We start from the raw sequence: 18,796 nt of genomic DNA, 5'->3' as shown, positions 1-18,796 counted from the left end.
AGAAAAGCACGGGGAGCATTTACTCCAGTTTTAGATGCAATTTATATGACGGCGAAAGGCGGCCGCCAGGACGGTTCAGGTGGTGGTGTGGGCACAACCGGGGTGTGTGCCAGTGTGTGCCGAAGAGCATGAGCGGAAAGGGCTTTGCCCAGGCATGATGCACTAGCCGGTCGGTCGACTTGCGTGCGTCATCGAAATTCCACTATGCATTCTGCACGCATTCCCAACCACCCTCGTCTATGTCAATGCATCATTGACCATCTCAACAATAAGCAGTACAGCTATTAAGTTGCTAGTCCGTTGTTCGTCACACACTATCTCCTTCGGCACATCCAGGCTTGCACGGAACAGATCCAGACATGTACAAAAGCATCTCATGTTGCCACAGGGTATGGCTTCTGGCTTTCTGGCGACATAGGATTGCACGCGGAGGCCTTGACCGTTCCTCTATCCCGGCCCAAGACCACTGATCAATATGCCTATCCCAAAAAGGGTTGCGTAGTCAAATTGGATGCGCTCCGCAACGGAAATGTAAAGCAAGCATTGGGCAACTTACAACGCCAATAGGCTATTGTAGTTAGTTTACCCAGCAGTATTCCTCAGCGGGTTTCCATGGCCTACGCCAAGGCAGTGTGCTCGACTACCTAAGACAACAACACGACACGCTACTCAGCATGACATGCATATAGTATCATACGCAGCCTACAAGCATGTTAGGCAACATTCCAAAGACCACTAGCTCGATGGATACAAAAGCTCCAGCATAGGTTGATTGTCGCATCGTATATAAGTATGCCAGGGAAACTACGGTGAGGGCATAGTAAAGTTTCACCTCTGGGCTGTAAATTTATCCTACCTCGAATCAACACAATCATCCGTGATGATTAAAGTATGAACATGCTCAAACATAGGTGTTGTTATGCGCCTCGTACGAGCATCTCGATCCGCTTAAGTTCCGTACAAAATCTTTTACCATTAAGAAGCTCTCCTGTCCCCGAAAAGTTGCGTCCCGGCTCGTTCAGGTCCTAAATTACGTCACTGAAAATGATGCTGCTTGCCAAGAACGCCGTGGCTGTGCGCCCGTCTGGCGTCGCTCGCCGGAGCGTGGTCGCGAAGGCCAGCTCGCGCCCTCTGTGGCTGCCGGGTAAGATAATGGATGTACGCCGCTTTATCTTGTTATTTCCTCAGCTTAGGACATATGGATTTCCTCTTAGATTCTTTGGATTTCAGTATGGTCTGCTGATTCAGACGCGACGCGTAATCTATGCTTGTTGCCCAACATCCTGGCAAGACAGCAACATGTTCTCATCTGGTTAAAGTAGCCATGACAGTAAACTCCGTTGTCATAGCTTGGACAGATGATGTCAACAGCCCGGTCGTGCTGCTTGCAGCTCTCTTCAGGGGCAATTGTTAATTTATGCCTGCTGTGGCTTTTGCTTTAACTCCTCAGGCAGCACGCCTCCGGCTCACCTGAAGGGCGAGCTGCCGGGTGACTTCGGGTAAGCAACAGCGCTTTAAGATGAGTGTCGTTAGCCCTCGTCTCTACAATTAGGTATACAATCTCTTGGCCCTTCTTGCAGCTTCGACCCGCTCGGCCTGGGCGCCAACCCTGACTCTCTGAAGTGGTGAGTTGGGTAGGGATTGGAGGGTGCGTGCCCAAACCATGTTGCGGGGTCAAGCTCTCTGATTACAGTTTCGCTCATGCTCCAGAGATCCGTTACATTGCCGTGACGTCGCGTGGCTTGGATTTGCCGGGAAAATAGTTCCTTCCCTTTCCACCCACTGCACTCAGGTTCCGCGAGTCTGAGCTGGTGCACTCCCGCTGGGCCATGGCTGCCGTTGCCGGTATTCTGGTTCAGGTGTGTACCTCGCAGTCCCCTTTTATGTAAGCAACTGCGCAACTGGACTCATGCTCAAATCTGTCGTTTCATCTCAGCATGGGACAAATTTCCTTATTAGCTCTTTATCCTTCTGAACTTCCGAATGCAGGAGATTGTGCGCCCGGATGTGTTCTGGTACTCGGCCGGTAGCCAGGTTGAGTCGCCGCTAGGCCCCCTGGGTCTGCTGGCGTTTGAGTTCTTCTGCATGCACTGGGTGGAGCTCCGCCGCTGGCAGGACCTGCGCAAGCCTGGCTCCGTCGACCAGGATCCCATCTTCAGCCAGTACAAGCTGCCGCCCCACGAGGTATGTGACTCGGTCTTCCGTTTTCCTTGGAAATCTGTCTCCTAACGCCTGAATTTGTTCTGCTGCAGCCGGGCTACCCGGGCGGTGTCTTCGCTCCTTTCATTCCTGGTGACCTGGCTGAGCTGAAGGTTAAGGAGATCAAGAACGGCCGCCTTGCTATGGTGAGCTTTGAAACCTGATTTGAGCAGTCGTCATACAGCGATCGAAAGGGTCAATGGGGATTGCACATCCATTACTTTCGTATGTTTTCCCTCGCAGCTTGCGTTTGTGGGCTTCGTGATGGCTGCCCAAGTTACCGGCAAGGTAAGGCTCCCTTGGAGACGCCGCTCTGAAATAATGCCTCGGATATGCTGTGTACTAAGTCTCATATTTGCCTGCTTCAGTTTCTTACGCTGTTTTATGTTACCGCCTCGCAGGGCCCAATTGCGGCTCTCCAGGAGCACCTGGCGGACCCGTGGGGCACCACCATCTTCTCAAAGGCTGCTGTTGTGCCAGGCCAGGCGATTGCTCCTCCATGCAAGATCCCGGCCTCCGTGTCGTACCAGGGAATTGAGATTCCTACTCCCTGCTTCCTCCAGGGCCTGTGGCCTTGAGCTCGTGGCCATACCTGGAAGTATGTGTGTATACGTATTGCCTTGGATATGGGATTGAGAAGTGGTGAGGCAAACTGTTGAGCTGATGTGGTACACAAAATATGTCTTGAGCAGTTTTGTCTGTAGATGTCGTGAGGGTCTTGTGACTGCATGGCGGTGTAACTCGCTCGAACTGTGCTTGAACCTGGTCTTCACTCAATGTCAACTCATACAATCTCCTCGCACAATTGCAGCGAATAGTGAAGAACGGCAAGGCGGAACTGCGACATGAAAATGCTGAAATCTTAATGTGTAGGCCTCGCTTAACCATTTGCCAACCAACCAACAAAAACACATCCATAATCGAGCGCTTCATTAAGCCGGTCAAAAAACTGGTGGCAAAGTCTCACTCTGCATACCAGTTTGTGCGTACTAGCTTTTTCCCTCGGTACATGAGCCATGTTCTTGCAGGCGTAGGGATTACCTGATGTCGTACCTCAGCCTATAGGCCTCCCATTTAGGAAATGAAGTTTGGATTGGCCGAACAGCTTTGGCTAGAAGTCAGTCTTTAAAGACAGGTTTGTGCAACTTGTGGAAGATTCTTTCGGCATCGGTACGGCGACGCTCTACGCCTGCAGGAACATGGCCATTGTGCGTAACCTGAACCATGATGGCGCTGGGTGAACGTAACCGATGAAAGAATAAAGAAGTGGGAAATCCAGTCCTAAGAGGTACACGGTATGTATCAACTGTCTGGTTGCTTGACGTTGCTTCCGAAAGCGGAAGGGATGCAACGAACATACAACAAACCCCTCTGTACGCAAAAGTGTAATCAGTGACAGTCGCTCGCATGCGGCGTTTCGTCAACCATGCACCTCTTCATACGGTGTCACGATAACGAACTTGGCAAATAACCAGAGTGGCTACTGTTGCCACTGTCGACACGCTAGTAATGCAGCAATTTGGCACATACCACACTCATTTCCACATCTTCCAGCGCTCAAATTGGATTGAGCGTGATGTTCACAACTGCGGTGTTCTGAGCCAAAAGCTTTTGAGCTTTGTCGACGTGGATTGGCAGGTCCAGGTCGCGTTCCCCAATGCAGTGCTCCATCCAATCCGCCAGCCGCCCGCGGAAGGACTCGCACAGAAGCGTTAGCGCAATGTTTGCGTGCTGGCGCAGCCGCCACGCACCCTTATTGTCATGGCCCTCCTGCATTGAGCGAGATCGGAGTGTTATAGTAAGACATGGCACGGCCTGGGCCAGCGCTCACAGTGTGCGACAACCAGCCATTAGTCACCCTAAATCTTACTATGAAATAGGCAACAATATGCCGCCTGGCACCACGGACAACAGCACACGCACCTGGAGGCAGTGCACGAACTCGAAGAGGTCCTTGCCCATGCAGTCCCAGAGCGCACGACCCGTCGCGACGAACACGCGCGGATCCAGTGCACTCCGAAGAGCCTGGTCCAAACGCGAGGAAAAACGCGCGGAACAAAATGTTCGGGCCCCAACTGTTCAGCACGTTATTGCCGGAAATGCAAAAGGGACACTTTTGAAGTCAATTCACGCTACAGGGGCGGCATATGTAGAGCGCCAATGCAGGCAACAGAGTATGCAGAACGTGTGCAACATGGCGAGCCAGCATGGATGCTCATGCAGCATCGAGAGGCTCCGCCCCCGAACGCACACCTGCAGGGCATCCTCACAGGCCGCCAAGATGGGGCGCATGAAGGCCTCGACGAACTCCCGCTGTTGTGTCATTGTCGAAACCTGTTGGTAGCCGGCGTGGACATCGCTTGGCGGCTTCGGCAAGTTCAGAGCCACTTTGATGTTGGTAGCCGGCATTGAGCGGATATGGTTCGCCATGCGGGTTGCACACGAAGCCACACCCTCTGCGTAGTCCGTCCGCAGCTCCTTGACGACCTGCAAGGGAAGACACGCGGTGAATTATGCTAAAAGGTTTCCTCGGCAATGAAGCTCGGGAGGAAAGCACAGCTAGGCAGGCAGATGCCCACTGCTTGGCACCCTCTACAGGAAAGGTGCAGAGAAACGAGGTAAACATGCCTGAGCGAATTGTGCACCGATGTGCGGCCCCAGCTCGTCGTTGTACTCGACACCGTGGTTGTCGGTCTGCGGTGGCCCAGGAGGAGCTACTGCGCTTCCGCCGCACCACTTCGAGATGATGTCCTCTATCGAGGGCACCATGACCATCAACACCTGCGATTAATACAGGACAGCACATACATCAGAAAGTTTGGCAGCTGCCTCCCTGCCTCCCATATCACGACCAAGTTTATGCTTAACGCACCTTCAAAGAATTGAGTAATACAGCCTCCTTCAGCAGCACTGCGTTGCGGGCCCCTGGCATGCCGCCAGCTGACGGGATGCCGTGGTGGTGCTGTTGCTGTGGCCCCATGGCTGCGCCTGGGCTGCCGTGGTGTTGCCGACCCCCCATGCCAGGGCTTCCGTTGCCGTACGGAATGCCGGACATGGCTCGGCCGTGTCTTGTTCCGTACGCATGGCCACCTGGCGAGCTCGTGGGGTGCGGGCCAGAAGGCGCTCGTCGATGAGCACCGTTGACGTGTGGTGAACCCCCTACAGAAAGAGAGGTATGGCGAAGCCAATCACGTGTACATTAGCACAGACAACTTTGAGTTGGGTCTATCCAATATCGATGTAATGGTTAACAGTGGCAGCACGCACTACACACGGGAGCTACTCACCCGGCTGCTGCAACATGGTGACGTTGCTTGCACCGGCGCATATCCGGTTGAGCGATCCCTGAACGGTGCGCAGCACGTCGCACAGTGCCGCTTCCAATTGCGGTCCGAACAACGGCCAGTTCTTGATGACGCGCTCATACAGTGTAAGCTCCGCCCACGTGCGGTCCAGCATATCGCGCACCTAGGAGTTAAACAAAAGCCACACGTGTGGTCAAACTAACGTTAGGGCGTAAGGCGCTTAACATATCGCGAAGCTTTGCTTGGGCTTCGGCTGCACCCCGCGGTTGAAGGCCCCACCGTTCTGCTTCTTTCGAATAGCTTTACATAACGCAACTGGCAGTAACTCCACGACTGCGGGCCGCGTGGTGGTAGTAGATACGAAGAGCAAAGGAATTCGTTATTATGCGACCCCGTCGTTTCCCCTCCAAATCGGCCAACTCACCAGCGGAGCCACAGCCCCCTCGATACCCTCGATCATGCCGGGCATCTTGGCCACGTCCACGCGCGCCAAATGCGCTGCGGTAAGCTTAGCCTCGGCCTCCAGCTTGCTGCAGTACGTGCACAGCGCCTTTCTGCTGCTGTCGATCCACGACAATACGTGCAGCCGCCAAAGCTCCATGGCGTCTAAATGACCCGGATGCTGCCGCGGCAGGTACATCTGGGTGCACTGTGGGTTCAAGAAAGGACAGTGCCAGGGAAGCTGAAGGCAACTACAGGCAGGCAACCCGACAGGCAAGAGACAGCCATGGGCTGCAAAAAGCAGTTTATGCGCTGCATGTCGGCACGTGCCACCCTTGCTACGAACGAAAGCCGTTACATTGTACCCGAGTTGGGGTCGCGTACTGAAGCGTCAGGGTTACCTGGAGGTAGCGCTGCAAGCTGGCTGTCGCAACCAGCAGGTCCACGGCCGCTATGGACGGTGCAAGCGGTGGGCATTTGCCGAGCATGTTCCGCAGGATCTCCACAAAGTTCGCCATGTACTCCTCGGCCGTTATGCGCGGCAGATTCAACGAGCTGGGCAGCAGGTCTGGCAAATTCTGTAGGCCATGGGGAGCCGAAGAACTCAGCTAGGACATACGGCACAAGGTAGCAGCACCACATGCATAATGAACGCTTCCAACACAGTGAAGTGCCCAGGCCCCAAAAATGCAGATCTCACCCCGGTTTCACCTGAAGGAACATGTCGAAGTCGAGGTCATTGCGGATTGCCACGCCCATCTTCTCGGCCATTTTGTAGTACGAGTCGTATGTGTTTGCCTTCTCGCCCAGCTTGAGGTCGCCCGGCGAGCGCCTGATTGAGGTGAACAGCGACGCGAATAACAAATATGCATGCTGCACTGACGAAGGCTTTTCATAAGATTCACGGGGAAGCATCAAATGGTAATGTGAACAAATAAGGACAAATCCTGCCTGCTATCTTCCGTGTCCTGCGCCGGCCAACCTACATGTGCGGCGGCTGCGCCCGTGGAAGGTCCCGAATCTGATCGTAACCGCAGTTGCATTCCAGAAAGTGCCAGCGCTTCTTCGCGGCAAAGCGGAATCGCGTGTTCAGCCAGTCCTGGTCCGTCGGGAGGAAGACGTCCTTCATAACTCGGAACAAGCGGAAGCTCGCCTGCATTGTAGATCGCGCGGTGAGGATGGCAACAGACCGATAGGCGCCACTATTAAGACCAAACGCGGCTAGCAGAACCATCATGCGTAGCCGTGTATAGCCTAGTCCCACCGGAGGAAGATCAACCTCAAAAAGCCGAGATCGCCCACAAACAGTGGCGAGGAATCCGAGAAACCCTAAGCCCAAACAAGAGTTCACAGCCACGTTCAAAGCTCACACTTCCCAGTGGGCCATACATGACGGCCCGCCGATTCGTAATTGGTGGACCGGCTTTTAGCTTTCGCACGCAATCTTTTCTTGGGACGCTTACCATGAGCACTGTCGGCTTCCATGTGGGTGCAGCGGCGTGTGCCGCCTCCGGAGTCGGTATGTCCCGGGGCTGGTCATCACCAAGTGAGTAGTAGTTCTCAAGCGCCACCTCCAGAAGCATCTCCACGGCTTTTTTGACACCCTCCAGCAGCGTCAGCTCGTGGGTGGTGAGGCCTCGCAAAGTTGACTGCTCCAGCAGCGGCCGCAGCTCCGCTGTAATCACGTCGAGGCACATTGTGCTGATCGTCGCCACACCGGGCTTGAGGACCCACCTGCCGGCGCGATTGGGTTCCAATAACGTGGCAATACCGCAATACCAGTACTCCCACATCTTTTCGTCCTGGCTAAGCTACCATTTAGCATTTATTCACTGGAAATTTATTAGCCGGCTTTTCCGCCGAGAGGACATATGGCAAAGAATGTCCCATCATGGCCCAAGCTCCACGAGCACAACTACATGGACAAACTCACCGTAGATGCGCCAAAATACAGTAGAATGACCGCACGCCGAAGTAAGACGCGAAACAGCTCAACAACCACTCCCAGGGCCCCTCCACAAGCAGCTTATGACGTCCACAGCCCGTCGCCTCGAGTGCAGCCCCCATGGTCGCGTCATACGCCAGGCACGCATTGGTGCGCAGCGTGTTCTTATTGACGGTATCCACACCGGAGCCGTCGCTAGCCACCTGCGCCAGATCGTATCTGGCCACGTCCTTTCGCACGCGCATCACAATCAGTGTGACGAATGCGACTTTGCCCTTGTATTCGCCTGCACCCCGGACCTACGTAAGCATGTTTGCGCAAGGGTATCCAGCTGACCATTGAAATGCACTTGGCACAGCAGGAATGCAAAGACGCGGGGGCTGCAGCTGACCGAAACAGGAAACACGTTTCGAAACCCACATTACCCGTGAGCAATTTATCCGGATCCTTCACATACGTTCCCTTGCCAAAGCCAGTTTTGGGCTCAGAACCATCAAGAATGTTTGCACATACCTGCACTTCGACCGTCGCGCCCGCGCTGTTGCTGCTCGCATGCATTTCGTCAACCGGATCCCGCTGCAGGGCGGCCATCCGTAGGAGCTCACGATAAGACACACTGCCTGAGGCTACGGCCCCACTTGGCCCCTCCACCAGGATGTCCACTCGTTGCGGCGGCTGCACCACGGGCTGTGCTCCGTTCTGTGAACTGTCCATGGGAAGGACCAAGGCCTGCGGAAGTGTACAGGTGCGCAACAAGATCTGAACAAACAGATCCTGCACTCAAGAGTGCTCAATGCGCTACTTGCCGCCTTTACGGTTATGTGGTAAAGCCGCTCTGTGGAGCCTTAAACGCGCAATGCGCCTACATTTCGTACCTCATTCCGATCCACTGCCGTCCCGTGGCTGTCCAGCGCGTAGCCAACAGTGTCACAGCTATCGTCGCTGGGGGCCAAATGCACATGAATTCCTGCGAAGCTTTGCAATGACATTTGCGTACGAGTCCGACAACAGAGCTTCTGTAGCACCGTCGCGGCCGGCAAGCTAAGCCGTTGGCACCTGCGTGTGTTAGCAAGGAATGCGGCATGTTCAATTATATGAAAACCGTGTGACGCGTGCCTCCATCACATTGGCGATACTGACCGTACGCGCATGTAGCATGTCGCTGTAGCTTTGGCGTACGTGATGGTGTTGAGCCGCTTCTCCGGGGGTTCCAAATCGTCCCAGCAAATGTCGTTGATGCAGCCCTCAATGCCGCTCCCAGCAGCGGGTGATGTCGCCATCTATGGCACCGCAAAGAGAATGAGTTAAAAGCACTGGACAATCCCTGCTCACCGCTTCATTGCACAAGGAATCATTGAAAGACGGCAACGCCTCGGCAGCTTAGCCAGGTGTACGTATTCATAGTCCATTGGCATACCTGCAACCACATGCAACGCGTGTCATTACAATACCCGCTGGAGCAGCCCACCTGGCTTAGGAGCAACCCGTCAATCCCGAGGCCCTTCCGTAAAGTCGTAAAGCCCCCCGCCACAAAATATCGTGCGTCCGCATTATTTCCTCCGTCAAGCTCCGCAATGCAAACCTGTACAGAGGGAGGACGATAAGCTTTGTGTAAACCTCCCAAAACCCAGTGCACGTAAGGCAGCAACCATATGCAACATTGCAGTTGCACGATGATGCGTTGGCAAGGATCAATATTAAACAGCTGCTGGTGGTGCACCGCAAGCAGCAGGCCTTATCAGCCCCCCCCCCACCCGCTACCTACTACCTGGAGGCAGCCCTCATACGCAATAAATTTGGTCCAGGCTTCTGTCCTCCGCATGTGCACGACTTTGCCTTGCACCACGCCGCTTAGGCTTCCGTGTTGTTGGTGGCGTTTTGCAAAGAAAGCCTTTCCGTTGGGGGATTGATGTCGGGATGATGGGCCACGCCCGGCTGCGAAGGCTGCATCCTCAGCGAAGCCGGAGTCCTGGGCTTCTGGCGGCGACCCGGGTCGCATTGGTGAGGAGAAGAGACCCCCTACTTCCTCCCGCGGCACTGCCCGTGGGATATGCCCTTGCTGATCGGGAATCGGCGGATAAAGCCGTGCACCCGGCATGTTTGTGATCTGCACAGTGACAGCAGCATCGGCGTTGTAGCCTGTCGCTGGCCCTGGGGGTGCCGTTGGGGGCTTGTTCACGTGGTGCACTGCTGGCGACGCCTGCTCCTGCTGGAAGTTCAAAGAGTATTCCTGTGCCGTCGCAAATCGCTCCATGGACGCAGGATGCGCTTGCTCAGGCCCCGGGCCAGATTGGTTTGCCGCGCCGTTAAGGTTGACCGATGACTGATGCGCGTCACGCACATCTTGCGCTTCTCCTGCTTGGAACGGTGGAAAAGAGCTCCGAAGCGATGCAGATGTTCTTAATGAAGGGCTACGTTCGCCATCATCTGCTGAAGCACGCACGCTATCGACCTCCAGCTGTCGACTAGCAGCCAATAGTCCCCAACCAAAAGCTCCATATAAACCAGGTGCGCTAGCTTGGATGCTATACTGTGTCAACGGGGGCAAGCTTGCTTCAATCGATTGCCGGAATTCGTCTGCGGAGTTGTTCATTGTTACTGCCCCAGCTGTGCGATAGCACCCTTGGGTGCCCTGGGCGCGCCTTTCCTCAATCAGCAAGGTCCCACACGTCAAAAAGCTTTGCCATCAGCAGGTAACGGGGCCGTTCAGGAATACTCGGCCTGCGTCAACGCTGGGTGATTCTACCTATTAGCAATGCAGCCCAAATACCAAGCTATTCTGTATTACAACGCCTTTTGCAAGCTATGCGCTGGACCGGGGTCATCTCAGGTTCCAAGGATGAGGCTGTCCATCTGACACTTTCAATTTGCACGGCTTGTCCGGCAAACCCGAATAGCGTGGGATAGACCCAGAGAAAGGCACATTCACAGACATACAAGGACATTGTAATGAATCGTGCACATGCACCTTTGTCCTTACATCGTTCCCAGCAGCTCAGCTGTTTGTTCATGGTACTGGGAGTTTCGAACCTTTCGTTTCGCGGCAGAAATCCTTCGGTTTCCAGTTCATTCCTTCGATTTTTGATCTTTCTTTACAATTGCCTGCTGGTATCATGGTTATGGATAGGTCGACAATCTTGAAGGTTGTATGGAGGTATTGTCTGTCCGTTATTTGGCCAGTATATAGTGCCCATTAAAGCCGCTGGTTATGATTCTCGTTAAAAGCTTGTGAGATTCAGTCTCCCACGCTGCCAGACCCACGCCGGCTTGCGAGCGACTCCGGGGCGAGTGCCAATCTCCCACTCTCCAGCTGGCACGGCGCCCGTTCAGATCAATAGTGATGTTTTTTATGGGAATAATGGTAATATATCATACCGCGGTGCAGCAGGTGTAAATCCACCAAACCCGCCAAACCGTGTGCCAAGACACGCCGGTAGATGTACTCTATGAAATTGGGGAATGCAATGGAGGCCAATGGATTAAGAGCACCTATCTCTTCTCAAAGGCTCATGTATTGTCCCTCGGCACTTGGCAGCGGACCTCATTGCAGGCAGTGGGACCGTAACCCACAGTGACAAACCATCCGTGCAAAATCCGCAGTACCCGTATGCGCCATATCTTCATGCTTTATTCCCGCTAATCCATGCAGGAAACGTGTGCTTGCATTGCATCACCTCTTGCTGCTCTCGATGAGACAGGGGAAGTACAGCAGCATTGCTCGTGCTTCGGACAGCATAATGTTAAAACAGTAAGCCTGCGGGTCCAGTACAGTGGCCTTCGGGCCTTCGGTGGGTCAGAGGCGGCGGTCAGGTTTGATCCGCATCCCTAACTCCAGAATCAATCATCATGGGGCAGTTGCACCGGTTTCAGGGTGCTCCAGACCGTGCAAAATCCCTTAGCAAAATCCTGGGGACTCTATGGGTCCTAAGAGGTGGCGTTGTGTGCTGCAGCTCTCGGACAAGGGTGCCTCAGCCTCTGCGCCCAAGAAGTGTTTTAAAAACTTTTTCACCGTGGTAATGTTTTAGTGACCAAGTGGTTACTGTGGGGTACAAATTTTTTTCCCAGCGAGTATGCTGAACAGGAGCCCCCTAGAACCATGCATCCGAAGATCCGACTTCACTTGAAGAAGTTCTAATGAACAATCGGTCTAGGCAAGCTTGCATCAACCTTGACTCTATGTACGGCAACGCGTTCCCGAGCCGAGCTCATTGAAGCATCACTGCTCCCATCCAAGCGTCAAAAAAACTTTTAGGTGGTCACTAAGGGGGTCTGTGGCCCAAGTTCTTGGCGACCACCTGGATACTGGCAGGTGACTCTAAAGATTTCCTAGTGACCACCTTCTGGAAGGGAATTATCTTCTCAGTAAACACTTGGTCACTAGTAACCATTGCGCCCAAGCCAGGTCTAGGCATCTCCCCGTCAACAGGTGGCCGTAAAATTCGCCAATTATTCAAGCCTTTTTACGAAAAGAAAGCATACAAGTTGTGTTGCCCTGAATCGCCAAGACTCAGACGGCAATCCGTGATGTGCTCAACCGACGATGTCCTAATCTGGAATTGTTGTACTACACCCGTGAACACCTGCGACAACTATGTTGTACAACAGCTTGCTTTTCGACGGCTTGCAACGTCAAGCCGAGCTTAATATCTGCATCGTTATTCGGTGTCTTGTCCGCGGTTGGGCTCGCCTAACAAAGGCAAAGCTGTGACTGGCTGTGACGAAGGCAGTCGCAAACCTTGGCACTAGCCTGGTTTGTCGTCTATACCGACAAACATACCGGGCGCGCAAGGCTTACCTGGTGTGACCCAACGCCCTTCATCGATTACATCGAGGCATGCGCCTGAAAAAAGCTGCCGCGCAGTTAGCGCCGATTTCCATGCCATCAGTTGCACTGACTGGCTTCCCGCCGGCGGCATCGAATGCCCTGTCAGCGGCTGCACCAGGCTTCTCCACGGCCGGCAGTAGCCTCGCCGGTTCGCAATACCGACAGGTTTCCTCGCAAGTGCTTCAGGCTCTCAATGGCCTGCGCGCGCTGGGTGTCTCGCATGACCTGCGCGTACCCATCCTGGTGGTTGGCGGCAACCAGTCCTCGGGCAAGTCCTCACTCGTGGAAGCCATCGCGGAGGTAGCGTTGCCGCGGGCATCCGGAACCTGCACAAGGTGCCCCACGGAGCTGCGGCTCAGGTGAGTTCGGCTCTTCTTCAGTTTTCTCACGTGGTCCTACTATGTCGGGCTTGGGGTTTCGCCGCCTGATCATGGGTAGTGGTGTCGGGAGCCGCACATATCTTCCGTTCAACCACTTGCGGCGAGCTGGCCAAAAGTACGCTTGGACCAGTGACAAGTCAAGGCGGATGCCGAGGCCAACATGCGCCATGGCGCCCGGGCGTACGTGTTCCTCGGGATCAAGCGCCGGGGAATTGGATTATACAGATGACGTTGCTGCCAGCCGCATCCCTCCTGTGTAATGCTTCTTTGCTCAGGACCTCCCAACGTGCGGCCCGGGCCCCGGACATTGCCGGAGATATGCCGACCTCGTCATCGGTGGCGGCCGCTGCCTCGGCCTGGCGCTGCGCCATTAAGCTACGCTTCGAACGCGACAGCAACGGCTTGCCGCTGCCCGTGGCTTCCGAGCACGAGTTCTGCGAGGTGCATGACAAGGGGCATATTGCCGCGTGCGTCACAGCCGCGCAGGCTGTGCTGCTCAACCCTTCACGCGTAAATGGGGATTACAAGTCTTACGCCCCGCGGCTTGAGAGCTCTGGCACCGACGCCATACCAGGGGTCGAGTTTGACGCGTCTAGTGGCCGCCTTGTAAACTCCCTCGCGTACCAGGCGCTGGTTGACGGGTCGGAAAACGATCTGGATTTCACGGCAAACTCTGTGCTACTGGAAATCGACGGCGCAGAAGCTGATCTCACCATTGTCGACCTGCCTGGTGCGCGCTACGGACGTCCACAAGTCTTTTTTGTGCCATTATCTCTCCCGATCTTAGGATGCCTCGGGAAGGCTAACCGCCGTTCCAAGCCGAACAAATTGGGATCTAGGCCTTGTGCCAGTGCAATTACGTGCCCGACCTGATTAAAACGTCGGTCACTGCGTGCATGACTTCAGCTCTATGGGAGCTTGACTGGCTACAGTCATCAACCTTTACTGGATATAGATGAGGTTGCCTTGCACATTCGCCAATGGATCTTGTTCGTCCAGGATAATCCACTTGCAAACCCAACCCCCCGTGCTGCCTGATCCCCTGCGGTCTTAAAGGTATCATTCAGGCGCACCCAAAGGGCCAGGGCTACATAGACCTGGTGAAACAGATGACCAGAGACTACATCTCACATAAGCACCACATCATTGTCATGACCATAACTGCCATGGACGACCCTGACAACCAGGTGCGGCAGTGTCTATTGGAACGGTTGACGGTTAAAGCTGTTTTTCAGTATTTCGCCAGTACTTGGAAGTCGAAAGCCAAGCATCCGCCCAGCTGTTATTGGTGGAACAAGAGGCCGGTATTAGATCGCGACATGCCACTCGCAGGCAGCAGTTATGCCGCAATCCCATCTATCTAGCAAGCAGCCGTCCTAGGGAAATGCGTGTTGTATAGGTTGATGTTCTTATCTGGTTCAAATAAGAAACCCCCTACCTGTCTATCCTGTCATGCATATTTCTTTGTTTATGCACACAGGCAATCAAGCTCATGGCCCAGCAGGAGGACCCCGAGGGCCTGCGGACGCTCGCAGTTATCACCAAACCCGATAACATACCTAGCGGCCAGCACGACTTTTGGCTTAACCTCGTAAAACGCGCCGACCCTGCCAACCACCTTGCGCTTGGCTACTGGGTCGTCAAGAACCCAGGCCAAGACCGCCTCAACGCTGGTATCACGTCCCAGCAGGCGCGTGAGGAGGAGCGCCGATTCTTCAACACCGACAGCCACTGGTCCTCCGCGCCCAAGAACCGCACCGGCGCCGACAACCTGCGTGCTGGGCTGAGCGCCATTCTTGTGGACCAGGTGCAGAAGCAGCTGCCGGACATAAGGGACAGCGCGCGGAAGCAGCTGGATTCCGTGCGAAAGCAGCGTGCGGAACTCCCTAAGCCGCCCTCAAATGAGCCGCTGTTCGAGTTGGAGGGCCTGCTGCGACAGATTGCCGACCGGCTGCATCTCAAGCTGCGGCCTGTCAACGGCTCAGACGCAACGCTGTATCGCCAGCTGGTGGGCACGTACGAGGAGTTCTGCGACGCACTGTCCCGCACCATGCCTGTGTTCTACGTCAACGGCCGCCTCTTCAGCGCATTACGTAGGAGCCGTGCAGGGCAGCAGGCCTCTGGTGAGCTGGACTACTAGAGCCTTTGGAGACTGAACCACTTGGGGCGCTTATTACAGCTGCTTGCACGGCTCTGCGTGGTCTGTTTGGGGCCATGAGCTTGCGGTGTCCTTGAGTCGGTGTCCATAGCAGCTAGCTCTAGGCTGTTGCAATCTGGCAGTGACCCGATAAATGTTGTGCGTCTATCTGTACAGCATCGCAGCTCTCCTTTCGGTGTACATTCCGACGCGCTCGCCTGTCCTGGCCTTGACCTGTGTGCATGTGGTGCTGTATGTGCCGTTTTTTATGTGCACGGGAGGAGATGCTCCCATGGGGGCCTTTTCGAATGCTTTATCCATAGCAGCAGAATGAGACACCTGTGCACACGGCCGTGTATAATCCACCAGTAAGCAGCCTAGGTTTTAGGAGGTGCTGGGTGGAGGACTAAAGCATGCGTGGAAGATGACACCTAAATCCCCATAGCAGCTCCAGGCCACTGTTTTGGCCAACCCTGGTGGCCATCCTCCTTCTTGCGTCTACAGAGGGCAAGGATGAGATCAACGTTTGGGAGTACCTGCAGTGTGAGAACTATGGCAGCGCTGACACCATTCGTGCCGCCCTGCTGAGCGATAACACCAGCGACCCCGGCGTCAAGCGGCTGCGGACTGCCCTGCTTGACGCGGGCTTCCCGTTGGAGTTCATCACCCTGGAAGAGGTGGCGGAGCAACGCAAAAGGTGCCGGGGCCGCGAGCTGCCGGTCTTCCTGCCGTACTCGGCCGTGGAGGGGCTGGTGCTGCGGTACACTACCGGCTGGGCCGAGCCGGCGAGGCAGTGCGTCTCCACTGTGGAGGCGCTGGTGCGTCAAGTGGCCCGCCAGGCGGTCAGGGATACCATGTGCTGCTACCCAAGCGCGGAGAGTGCCACCTGGTGCGTGAGAGCCGCAGGGGGTGTGGTTGGCTTACCATGCAAAAAGCAATAAATGCAGTGGGGCTACGGAATGAGGAAGTTCGCACACCGCTTTCTCGTGGGAAGGGGACATAGACGTGGAAAAGGGACATGGACAAGCCACATCGCAAGACATGCGGTTTAGTAATTGGTATGCAGAAGCATTTGTCCAGGGAGCCGGCAGTGCAATTTGATCGGCAGTTTGATATGCTTATGGCGTGTCGTTAGCCGTGTAACTTTGCACAATGTCGCTGGCCGCAAATCAGTCAATAGACAGCGCCTAGCAGCCTGACACCGCGAGCTCGAGCCCCACGCTGCTGTCCTGGTTCACATTGGCGCCCAAATATATGTCATATGCAGGTACGATCTGTCATTATTTTTGGATGAACAGGTCAGGATGACCTGTATGCGAGTGTGCGAGCTGGAGGCTATGGAAGGCGACGACCTCTTCACGCTCAGCGATATCGGCTTCCGGCGGAAGTACCTGAAGCTGCTGGGGCGCCTGAAGGGCGCCTACGTGGGCGAGCAGCAGGCGGTAAGGCCGGAGACTTGGGGTGTGTGTGTGTGTGTGTGCTATAGCCGCGCGCAACTCTTTTATCCTTTCGGCACCGGCTGGTAGTGCCGGGCCCAGAATGTGTGCAACTGATGGCATCCGCTTGTCCGCTGGCCAAAAGTGACACTTAGCTACCGGCTATTGGAACGGGAGATTGGCCGCTTGGTTTGCTGTAACGTGTAGGTGACCCGGCGTGTTAGGATGACCCGGCGTGCGAGAGAGCGTCTTTACGCTGTTCCCTGTATTGGGCATGTCCGCTGCGAGGTCATGTGCGGTGGATTGCTCCGGAGTTGTTGAGAAGTGGAACTTGCTCCACTGCGTTGGCGTCGCTTACACAGGACACGGCTACGGCGGTGGACGATGAGCTGGCGATGATGGCTGCAGCCCTGGCGTATTTCAAGGTGAGATCTGCTTGCTTCAGGGGTTTTGCGCCACACCGCCGCTCCGAAAATCGTAACGGCGGAGACCTTTCTCACTGATTCTCGAGGACGCGGACACTTGTGGTCCGGTTACAAGTGTGTGTGTGCAACTATTAGTTATCCAAGTCATGGAAATATTGGCGCGCTAGTAGCTGCAAGCACGCCCCTTCATAATGGACGAGAGCTGATCCATGGCCGTGGCCCAATGCCCTTTAACGGCCGTGGCCTTCCATAATCGCGCGGAGAAAGCACTGCAGTTACTTTGCAGGGCATTGCCACGGTTATAAGGTATATTAATGTCCTGCCCGTGCAAGGTCATAAGTTGTTATAATGCCATCCGTTTTTCACTTCGACACGTGCGTGGTTCCGTCACTTCCGGCCTAGGCATCCGATGTGTTACTGCAGACCTCGCAGGCTTAAGCCATATGTGGTGCTGCAAAGGCCCTCAGCTACTACGGCCGGCGACCCCACCTTCTCTGCTACGTGACACCAAAACCTTTCGATGACCACACCATCAACGGTAGCGCGAGCGGTCTGAACGTACGTCTGACTTTCTTAAACTCAACCCAACCCGAACCCGTCCTTCCCCGTCCCGCTGCACCCAGGTCCTCTTCAGGAGCCTCCAGGACTCGGTGCCCAAGCAGATCCGCTTCCACCTGGAAAGGCCCCTGGGGTCTAAGGAACAGCTCACCGCCCACCTGCGGAACAGCCTGCTGCAGAGCGCCATGCAGGGGGCAGGCAGCCGGGAAGAAGGTACATGGCCCCCGGGCTGCTGGGGGGGGGCACAAACGTCCCACTTGCGCACGTGTCTAGTTAGGCAATAGGTGATTATGTGCGCAGTCCTGGCTTTCTTTTCCGCGATATCGGTTTCTGGACTTGACTCTGGCAACCGACACGGCTATGCGGCCTGCTCTCGGGATCCGCGAGCCCGTGAAAGCCATTACGCTTTGCCCCATAGATACCCACCACCAAAACAGTCATGGCGTGCTGCAATCCTCTTCTGGTTTCAGTCCGCTGGTCTTCATTGTCGTCGCTGCTTGCACGAACGTCCATGAATACAGAAGTCATGAGCTAACCGTACCTGACGCCAAGGCAACGCAGGATGCAGAACACGACGTCGAGACGATACGCCCGCAGAAAGTAACGCCGCCTACACGAAACAGCGGCATCCACGGGTCCAACATACACACACATACACACACATACACACGCACACACACGCACACACACGCACACACAGCAGTCAGATTCCAGGCTTATCCATGACTGGTTCCCGTACGTCTCCGTACCTGCACGCTCCATGGTGCCCACCTGCCATCCGCCTGCAGCGGCGCGCCGCCTGCTCCAGGAAGATTTGCACGTGGCCAAGCACCGAGAGTACCTGACCATTCGGGAGGAGCGCCTCGGCGACGCCGTCGCGCTGCTTCAGCGCCTGGCAGTGGGCGGCCTCGTCGTGCCTAGTCCCGGCCCCGCCCATGCTGCAGCAGCTGCCTATGGCAGACTTGGATGAGACCGCCCGTCCATTGACCTGCGCGAGGCATTGATGCCGGCTGGACGCACACCCGGGGGGGTACGTTGTTGACTACAAGTGGAGCTTGGCTGGGTACTTCATTCATGCTTGTCTTGTACCAGCAGTTGGGAGTTGCGGGCAACAGTGTACGGCATGTCTTGTTGCCTTAGGCTGG

The 18,796-nt window shown here is 55.3% G+C and overlaps 3 protein-coding genes across 3 annotated transcripts; 2 read left to right on the top strand and 1 right to left on the bottom strand.

Annotated features, from left to right (window-relative positions):
• The first annotated feature begins 1,011 nt into the window (after nucleotides 1–1,011).
• Nucleotides 1,012–2,994, top strand: VOLCADRAFT_108856 (uncharacterized protein). The gene is made up of 8 exons (XM_002946201.1): nucleotides 1,012–1,144; nucleotides 1,451–1,499; nucleotides 1,581–1,625; nucleotides 1,793–1,859; nucleotides 1,990–2,184; nucleotides 2,253–2,345; nucleotides 2,443–2,487; nucleotides 2,601–2,994. The coding sequence occupies exons 1-8, from the start codon at nucleotides 1,045–1,047 to the stop codon at nucleotides 2,775–2,777; spliced, it is 771 nt and encodes a 256-aa protein (XP_002946247.1). The 5' UTR covers nucleotides 1,012–1,044; the 3' UTR covers nucleotides 2,778–2,994.
• A 457-nt stretch (nucleotides 2,995–3,451) lies between these two features.
• VOLCADRAFT_102849 (uncharacterized protein) lies at nucleotides 3,452–10,901 on the bottom strand (the record flags this gene model as incomplete). Its single annotated transcript, XM_002945850.1, has 18 exons — nucleotides 3,452–3,969; nucleotides 4,123–4,224; nucleotides 4,453–4,686; nucleotides 4,828–4,980; nucleotides 5,072–5,358; nucleotides 5,487–5,667; nucleotides 5,929–6,153; nucleotides 6,347–6,523; nucleotides 6,657–6,777; nucleotides 6,932–7,098; nucleotides 7,409–7,679; nucleotides 7,879–8,189; nucleotides 8,404–8,619; nucleotides 8,766–8,946; nucleotides 9,031–9,170; nucleotides 9,359–9,472; nucleotides 9,659–10,245; nucleotides 10,859–10,901. 18 exons carry the CDS (start codon nucleotides 10,899–10,901, stop codon nucleotides 3,757–3,759), a joined length of 3,723 nt encoding a protein of 1,240 aa, XP_002945896.1. The 3' UTR covers nucleotides 3,452–3,756.
• A 1,865-nt stretch (nucleotides 10,902–12,766) lies between these two features.
• On the top strand, nucleotides 12,767–18,655 carry drp4 (dynamin-related GTPase; the record flags this gene model as incomplete). Its single annotated transcript, XM_002946200.1, has 10 exons — nucleotides 12,767–13,074; nucleotides 13,371–13,825; nucleotides 14,152–14,282; nucleotides 14,576–15,218; nucleotides 15,737–16,121; nucleotides 16,500–16,674; nucleotides 17,031–17,093; nucleotides 17,717–17,864; nucleotides 18,440–18,549; nucleotides 18,599–18,655. The coding sequence occupies 10 exons, from the start codon at nucleotides 12,767–12,769 to the stop codon at nucleotides 18,653–18,655; spliced, it is 2,475 nt and encodes an 824-aa protein (XP_002946246.1).
• Nucleotides 18,656–18,796: the final 141 nt, after the last annotated feature.

Source organism: Volvox carteri (genome assembly GCF_000143455.1).
Source record: "Volvox carteri f. nagariensis unplaced genomic scaffold VOLCAscaffold_1, whole genome shotgun sequence".
NCBI lineage: Eukaryota > Viridiplantae > Chlorophyta > Chlorophyceae > Chlamydomonadales > Volvocaceae > Volvox > Volvox carteri.
The sequence above is the reverse complement of the archived record's forward strand: the minus strand, read 5'-3'. Positions and strand labels throughout refer to the sequence as shown.